The sequence below is a fragment of the Lipotes vexillifer genome, unplaced genomic scaffold, assembly GCF_000442215.2.
Source record: "Lipotes vexillifer unplaced genomic scaffold, Lipotes_vexillifer_v1.1 scaffold259, whole genome shotgun sequence".
Taxonomy (NCBI): domain Eukaryota; kingdom Metazoa; phylum Chordata; class Mammalia; order Artiodactyla; family Lipotidae; genus Lipotes; species Lipotes vexillifer.
The window spans coordinates 904,635-913,735 of NW_006797031.1; the positions used below are offsets into that span (position 1 = coordinate 904,635).

At 43.5% G+C, this 9,101-nt stretch overlaps 1 protein-coding gene across 1 annotated transcript in view; it reads right to left on the reverse strand.

Moving 5' to 3' along the window:
- KIAA2012 (KIAA2012 ortholog) overlaps positions 1-9,101 on the reverse strand; it is a 120,034-nt gene that overhangs the window by 86,327 nt on the left and 24,606 nt on the right. Inside the window, 4 exon segments of the mRNA XM_007469183.1 lie at positions 953-954; positions 2,904-3,051; positions 6,316-6,484; positions 9,021-9,101. The exon segment at positions 9,021-9,101 is cut by the window's right edge and continues 3 nt beyond it. Of these exon segments, the coding sequence (XP_007469245.1) occupies positions 953-954; positions 2,904-3,051; positions 6,316-6,484; positions 9,021-9,101 (400 nt within the window).

The window sequence follows — 9,101 nt, forward strand, 5'->3', positions numbered from 1 at the left end:
TTCCCAAAACAGGCTCTGCTCTAGGGGCTGCTCTAGGGAGGGCAAAACCTAATTTTTAGAGGGTAATCTAAAAGTGATTGGGACCTTGTCTTAATCTCAGAGAGAGTGGTCTTTATTCCATGTTCAACACACTCTTGGTGTTTGTGTTTAAAGGCTGGCTTCACACACAGTCTCCAAGTATCACAAGCTACTTATTTACAAAGGGAAGAGGTGTCTTTACAATGGAGAAAGACATCTCTTTAACCAAATAATGAAATTTAACATCACTTGTAATGGAACAACTTATAACAAATGGAATTAATATACAGGGATATTTTGTGTCCCTTGATGTAATGCACCGAGAAGCACACATCACCAACATGTCATTCTTGCCAAAAATGTTTGATCTGAATCTAATCATGAGGAAACAAACCTAAATTGAGGATAATTCTGTAAAGCAACTAGCCTAAACTCTTCAAAAATGTCAGTGTCATGAAAAGTGAGACTGGGGAAGTGTTCTAGATGAAAAGATTCTAAAGAGATGTGACAATTAAATACAATGTATGATTCTGAGTGGAATCCTAGATTGATTGGGAAAAAAAAAACAACTGTAAGGAATATTACTGGTGTAATTAGAGAAATTTGAATGTGGACTATATATTAGAAAAGAGTATTACATCAGTGTTAATTTTCTTGAATGTGATAATTGTACTGTGGTTACAGGGAGAATATCCTTGCTCTTGGGAGATACGTGCTGATAAGGGATGAAATGTACAAAGTCTGCAGTTTAGTCTCGGATGGTTCAGCAATAAAATAAAATATGTATGTGTGTATGTGCGTATAAAAAATCTGGCTTCATTTTTATGATATGAGAAGTGAAACAATCCAGGGCTAAGCACGTAAATGGGTCTGTGCAACCTCTGGGGCGATGAGAGTCCCACTTACTAGTTCTAAACACCCTTGCTCCAGGGACCCCTGTGTGAGAAAGATTGCCATGAAAATCTTGCCTCTTTAGACCTTTTTTTTTTTTTTTTATGCATCTACTACCCAGTTGAGTCACACACTGAACTAACCAAGGTACCAGGGACTTCTTAGCCCAGCTTCCTCCTGGCAGGGTAGCAGAGGATGGACAGGCTCTAGATACTGGGTCCCCAGTGGACATGGCAGCTCAAAACAAGTGGAGGGCAGTGTGAGGTGAGCAGCACCAAAGATGAAATTCCCTGGTGTTGCCCATCGCTCCTGGTGGCTCAGGCGGTGCCCCTGACGTTGTGGTGCACAGGGGCAAAGCTGCTTTCTTACCTGTCTGCACACAGAGTGACCCTTGCCATATGAGGATCTAAAAAAAAAAAAAAAAAATTTATTTATTTATTATTTATTTGGTTGCATTGGGTCTTAGTTGCAGCACACGGGATCTTCATTGCGACATGGGCTTCTCTCTAGTTGTGGCACGTGGGCTTTAGAGCGTGCAGGCTTAGTTGCCCTGCGGCATGTGGGATCTTAGTCCCCTGACCAGGGATCTAACCCGCGTCCCCTGCATTGGAAGGCGGATTCTTAACCAATGGACCACCAGGGAAGTCCCCATATGTGGATTTTTTTAAAAAAACTTCAAAGTCTTTAGGATGATTAATTCTCACTTAAGAGATACGGTAAACAAGCCCCTGCCTCAATAATCAAAGGACGTTCTCAAAATGGAAATGTCTCAAGAACATTCTGACCTGGGTTCATTTTTTTTTTTTTTTTTATTCTGAGAGGCAGTGCAGTATAATGAATAAGAGCACAGATTCTGACACTGGAAGGCCTCAGCTCCAAGCCCAGCGAGGCCACTTATAATTGTGTGACCTCAAACAAGTCACTCATCTCCCAGGGCCTCACATTTCTGATCTGTGAAATGAGGGTAGGACTGTTGTGAGAAGTAAATGAGATAAGATGTGCTAAAACCTGAGGCCAGTGCCTGTCACTGAGGAAGAACTCCTTAAATATGAATGTTCATCCTTCTACTTCTTCTGATTACCACCACTCAGAGATCACCTAGCATTTGTGATACTGTCATCTTGCCCTTGGGGAAGGAGCTTCAGTTTTATGAAAATGTAGAGCTTTCTAAATGTGGCCCATTGTTTCCAACCTATCAACACATAAAAATATACACTTTGATGCACTCATGTATAATTTCAGATGTCCACTTGATGTTTTGAAAAACTGGAGTGATGCCTTTTGTTGATATTATGAACTTCTCATGAATAGTCCCAAATAGATTAGAAATGAAATTCCATTGGTTAAAAACATGGGAGAAACTATAGAGCGTGCAGCAAATACGTAGTAAGTTTGGTGCTGTTTTACATCTGCAACCAGGAAATATTAGTAGGGGGTTTGATTTAGTGAATAAGTAACTTGTGAGCTAGACAGGAAGTTGGTTTCACTGTAGCACTTTGGTTAAGGCAGCTGCTGCCTGAGCAGAAGCCATCTGCAAGTGGCCGGGGAGGAGTGGCCTCCCTTCTAGCCTCTTTTTTAAAAAATATTTATTTATTTATTTATTTATTTATTTTTGGCTGCGTTGGCTCTTCGTTGCTGAGCGCGGGCTTTCTCTAGTTGCGGTGGGTTGTGGTGCATGGGCTTCTCATTGCAGTGGCTTCTCTTGTTGCAGAGCACGGGCTCTAGGAGTGCGGGCTCCACAGTTGTGGCTTGTGGGCGTACTGCACAGGCTCAGTAGTTGTGGTGCACGGGCTTAGTTGCTCCACGGCATGTGGGATCTTCCTAGATCAGGGCTCAAACTCGTGTCCCCTGCATTGGCAGGTGGATTCTTAACCACTGCTTCACCAGGGAAGTCCCTCTAGCCTCCTTTTTATGGCTGAGGACCCTGATGTGTCTTGCCTTGCTCTCCTTTGGAGTGAGATCCCTGTGGGATGCTGGAGGGAAGGAATAGCTACCTTGAGGCGAGTGTGTCCCTCCCTGTATCTACTGGGAGATGTACTGTTAATTCCCTTGGCCTTTTCAGGGGCACCTGCTTCAAGGGAGGTCTCCATAAAGGCCTGGACTCTTCTTCTGTTTCTGGTGCTGACTCAGGGTGTGGAGCACCTAGGAGACAAAGAGAAAGCCAAGTTGTAGTAGACATCTGTGGTTTTTGCCAGCTCTCTCTTCTTTTTTGGGGACCCATCTTTCTCTCACTCAGACCATGTGGTTTGGGTGGTCCGTTCCCTGACTCCAGGGATGGGCAAGTGACTGAAGCCTGGCTAACGAGAGCACCTCATTGCTTTAGCTACGGTGACTGGGTCTGGGGTGGGCACATAGCCCAAGCCTGGCCAATCACAGGCAATTTTGGTACTTTTTGCAAGAGCTTTTAAGAGGCATATCCTTTCTTTTTTAAAATAAATTTATTTATTCATTTATTTCTTTTTGGCTGTGTTGGGTCTTTGTTGCTAAGCACAGGCTTTCTCTAGTTGCAGCGAGTGGGGGCTACTTTCCTTGCAGTGTGTGGGCTTCTTATTGCTGTGGCTTCTCTTGTTGTGGGGCACGCACTCTAGGTGCGGGGGCTTCAGTAGTTGTGGTGCATGGGCTCAGTAGTTGTGGCTAGTGGGCTCTAGAGCGCAGGCTCAGTAGTTGTGGCACACGGGCTTGGTTGATCCACGGCATGTGGGTTCTTCCCGGACCAGGACTCGAACCTGTGTCCCCTGCACTGGCAAGTGGATTCTTAACCACTGCGCCACCAGGGAAGTCCAAGAGGCATATCCTTTCTACCGGGGTTAACAAGTTGTCATGGAATTGCAGGAGGCCATCTTTACCACCACATGGGGACACTGTGCTTGAGAGGAAAGGCTAACAGAGCTGAGAGACTCAGACAGATAGTGCCCAGAGGACATTTTCTGAGGCCTGGATCCAGCTGAGCCTGGAGTTGGCTGGTCCTTGCACTATCCAATTACATGAGTGAATACATTTCTTTTTTTGCTTATGAGAGTTTGAGTTAGGCTTCTAACACCTGTTACTGAAGAAGGCTTCGCTGACATACAAAAGAAGGAAGAACTCAGTGGATTCACTTTCTGTATATTTTATTCCTATTTTTCATTTGTCAGTGTGTTGGCAAGCTCAATGGATCTAATAGGTTTAAGAATCTGGTCCATGATGGCCTGGTGACCTTCCTTCCAGGGTCATCATGGGAGATAATCAGGATTTAACCAAATCCTGCAAATAGTCCTGTCTTTGTGTATATTAAGCATGTCTTTTTTTTTTTAATTGGAGTATAGTTGATTTACAATGTTGTGTTAGTTTCAGGTGTACAGCAAAGTGAATCAGTAAGCATATCTTTTTATTCTAGTGTTTTGACATCTGGGACCTTACTCACCCTGAGGAAGCTGTCCCTCCCAGGGCTAGCCAGTTCCTAGAGACAGTAAAGGACCACCTGCAAGTGCACATTTCATATGGAAACCAACCAATCTAGAGCCCCTCCCCCCTCTCCCCAGCCATGACCTCCTTAACACTTCCAGGCCACTATCCCCCTGCCTTAACGACCCCAGGGCCAGGTACCAGACAACCAGGGACAGCCCTGATGCACAGAGCCTGCCCAAACTTTTCAAACTAGCCAATCCCAAACCGGCTTAGCCTGCTTGCCCTGCCTCGTCCATTCCTTCCTGCCAAAAATGCAATAAAGACTCTTGCCCATCCCACACGCCCCCCCCACCCCCACTCCGCCAGCCCTTCTGCTTCCTAGCTGACCCTGGTTCTTCTCCATGTGGCCTCCAGGGGCATGGCATGCTCTCTCCTCTTGCGAACTGTAACAGACTATCTCTTCACTGGCAGTTGTCTCCTGATCTCTATTGGCCTCATCATACCTGAATAATAAGAAAAACCTACATTTAAAAATACTGTAATACTATGTGTTTTTTTTTTTAAGGAGCTAAGTAATTTTTTTCTGAAAGTTAAAATCTACGGAGTGAAATGTGCAGATCTTAAGTGTACAGTTCAATGAGTTTTGGCAAATGTATATATCCATGCAACCAACCAAGATTTAGAACATTTTCATCACTTCAGAAAGTTCCCTTATGACCCCTTCCATTGACTGTTCTTTTAAGATTAACAGACATTCTTCTTCATAGTGAGAATTCCAAACAGCCGTAGAGCAAAAACTGAGAAATCAGTGGCCGTTTTTGCTGACGTTTCTTCAAAATTGGAGTCAGCTGTTTAGAGAGTTGCCTTTTGCCTTGGCTTGCCCAGAAAAGTCCCAGGGGCAAGAATGTGGAATGGCTTGGGAAGGTCAGAAAGAATTTCTCCTTGGGCAGGGTGCAGGGTGAGCTGAGCGGTCATTCAGAAGCCTCTTTCAAAAAGCCTTTCTAAGTCCCAGTTGGAATTGCTCTCTCCCTTACCTGTACTCTCTTAGCACCTTGCTTAGAAGCTCAAAATCTCTTCCCTGACAAGGATTGTAGAAATCATCTTAACATTACATAATAATGGTACCTAATTCAAAATCAGGAAAATGGAACAGACTCACAGACATAGAGAACAGACTTGCGGTTGCCAAGGGGGAGGGCAGTGGGGAAAGGAAGGACGGGGAGTTTGGAATGAGCAGGTGTAAACTATGATATACAGGATGATTAAACAACAAGATCCTACTATACAGCACAGGGAACTATAGTCAGTATCCTGTGATAAACCGTAATGGAAAAGAATATGAAAAAGAATGTATATATATGTATAACTGAATCACTTTGCTGTACAGTAGAAATTAACACAACAATGTAAATCAACTATACCTCAATAAAATAAATTACAAAAAATCAGGAAAATGGCTCTTCAGACAAACTTTTATCTTTCTTTTATAAAGCAAAGGTCCAAAGATCCAAATATCCTCTTTATCTTGGCTGCCAGGTGACTCATCTAAATCCAGTGCTTACCAAAAGCAATGAATTCATCCCAGATGTCTGATAACATCTATTTCTCTACTCTTTTTAACCAGGTGTTTTATTTTTTCAATTTCAATTTTATTTGTCCTTCTTAATATATTGCATTTATTTGTTGTAAGCTGCCTGAAAATTCTTGCACCTTTATAACATCTACGGTGCATTGGACTTAATTTGTGTGTATGGCTGACTTCCATTTTCTTCCACAGTTTAGCAAAATGCTCTGCTTGATGAGGACTCAATAAATATTTAAAAAATTGAGTTGAGTATGACCAGAAGAGAGCTACTTGTAGACTTATCCTTTTTCTTTCTTTAAAAAAAAGTTCTCTCAAGGGGGTGACCCTGAAGAGTGTCAGCCACGATTTAGGAGAGGGCTGCGTTAGCGGGACCCACACCCCAATCTTTCCTGGCCTGCCAGGTTCCCTCAGGAGACCGAGTCACAGGGACCTACCTCTTCTTCGTGCCTTTCCTTTTGGGAGGTGTTGGGTATGGAAATGAATCTCCATGGGGAAGATGAAGAGCTCTGCTGGGGGCTTATTGGCTTTAAGTTGACTCCTCGGGGGGTCCAGGACTCTGGGTGATTCCTCTGAGATAGGAGGTGATTTCAAAGCCTTTGGTGCCTGGAGAAAATGTAAAAACAAACACACCCCCATCTGGCAGGTATCAAAATCCTGCTGCCTGCAAGGGATAAATGACATTGTATCTTACTGAATCTCCAGCATCAGAAGCTGCTGAGTGTAATGTCGCTTCTGTACCCAGAGCTGGGAGATAAAGCTGACAGACCTGGAAACCGGTCAACTCACTAGAGTAGGGCTGCTTTGCTTCATGGGAACTTGGTTATGCACCCATTAACCTAGCCTCTGATTGCTCTGAGAAGTATAAATGTGGTAAATTCAAGAGCCTTTGTGAGGAAATACAGTCTTTCTCTTGCGGTCGGGAAACTGAGCCAGATTAAAATGATAGAGCTGAGATTTCCATGTCCGGAGAAGGAGAAATCTTGGCTTGTGTCGTTAAGAGAAAAAAGTGTGGCTTAGATTGTGGACTGTGCAAATCTGTAGGTAAGAAAGGGCAGAAAGTAGGAATACACATTTGTGTTTGCTTTCCTCATGTCACCTCTCTAAGCTTCAATTTCTTCCTCTGTAAAATGGGGGTAATCATACTTCCCACCTCATAAATTGCCATGAGGATTAAATGAGTTAATTAAATGTAGTTACAACAGTGTCTGGAACTAGGCTTTTTTCTATGATATTTCTTTGAGAGAAGACTCTTCTTTCATTAGGGTTTAATACCTAATCTTGCCACTAGCAGAATACCTAGGTGTCTCCACACGTCTGTAATATGAGCATAGCTAGAAAAAAAATCGCTGTGTGTCAGAATCAGCCACAACTGTAACCCAGTTTTTTTATGTCCAAAAAACCCCCAAACATGTGTGTGTGTGGTGTATGTGTATATGTATATGGAGAGAGAGAGAGAGAGAGAGAGAGAGAGAGAGAGAGAGAGAGAAAGGAGCTATGGGTAGTACTTAGAGTCTCCTGTTTCCAGTTATTCAGAAGTTGCTGAAAATTTCTCCTTTTAGTTTGCAGCTTTTAACATACGAACTTGGTTCTATGAAATGTATACGTGTGCTGGGTTTCAGGGACTTCAGTTTCACAGGAGGAAAAATAAAAACGTCTCTCACTTTTTTAGTGTTCAAAAAGAAAAAAGATCAGAAACACACACAAGTATCCTAACGTGTTTAGAGTTGAATGAGGAAGGAAATTCACCCAAATATATTCAGGGTAATATGTATAATTATGAGACGTTAAGAAAATGATTAACCGAACACATGCACATAGCATATTTATGTCCCTGGAGACCTCCACTGTCCAGGTGCCGGCTGCCCACCAACTGCCCTCTTCTGAATACTGACCTTGTGTATTTTGTTTGACAAGGTTTGCATTGGGAAATCTATGTGGAAACTCAAATGGTTTGTGTGAGGTATGGCTGATAAGCCAAGCCTTAATTTCTCTATTGTAATTAAAAATTTACAGAGTTTTAATATAGTGGAAAATACTGCTTTCCTCTGCTAAATCATATACATGGGTTGAGGGAAGGGACTCCTGCCCTCTGAGCCTGGCTCGGTTCTGGGCTGAACTGGGTGTGAGATTGAGGGCTTTCCTTAGGCCTGAGTGACCCTGGCAGGTCAGGCCTGCTGTTTACTCCTGGTTCAAAGGAACCTGGGAAGACAGATGCCCTTCTGGTATAAATGGAAAGGTTTAGATCAGCTTAGACATGGAAAATCTGAGAAAATCCTGAATAGACTGAAAACGACCTCCCTCACTGGCACTGGGACCACCTGGTGTGCCCATGGCTCCTCAGGACCACTTCAGATGGCACGAATCCCCACCATGAACTAACAGTGCTGTTGTTTCCAGTTGGACATAAGATACTTTCACATAAATGCTTCATCTCCTTTCATCCTTCCATCAGCCCTGTGAGGCTGGCATTATTATCTGTGCGCACAGAGGAGGTCACTGTAGCTCAGAGTGGTGAGCCACTGGCTCAAGTAACACAGCTGCCACGGGCAGAACATTCCAGAGTCCCTGCTCATTCCCACTCAGCACAGGTGCCTCCCAACCAAACTGAAGACCCACACAGACTTTCAAGGCAGGACCAGGCCAGAGACAGCGAAGGACATCTTTAAGGAAGGTGTACCGGACTTCTCAAGGGGGTTGATAAACCTGCAAGATTTATCCTACATTTTCAAAGGTGACAGACCCTCAAATTAAGCAAAACCATTTCTGGGTTCCAGCATTTTGAGTTTGAAGTGGGTCAGCTGCTTACAAACTCAAATTCTGTCCTTACATGCTTACAGATAAACCTCAGCCCCTTAACAGAAAAAAGGATTCTGTTGGCCCCAGAAAGTTTGGTTAACACCATAACGCTTTAATCGGGGGCAGCTGAAATTTCCTGTACTCCACTATTTTCAACATTTAGTAAATTACTGCAGCTTTAGTCCAGCTCCACCCGGTGAGCTCAGAAGCAAATAAGGCCTGTTCTCTGAGACATCCCTTTGAGTCACCTCATTCCTAGATTGAGATTAATCTTTTAAGCGAGCGCGTGCTTAAACACACACACACACACACACACACACACACACACACACACACACACAACCTTTTTCCTCCTCACTTCTACAGATGTGTTTTTTTCTGAGCCAGTGGCAGATGCTACAGGAGAGAAAAGACATCTTTCAGC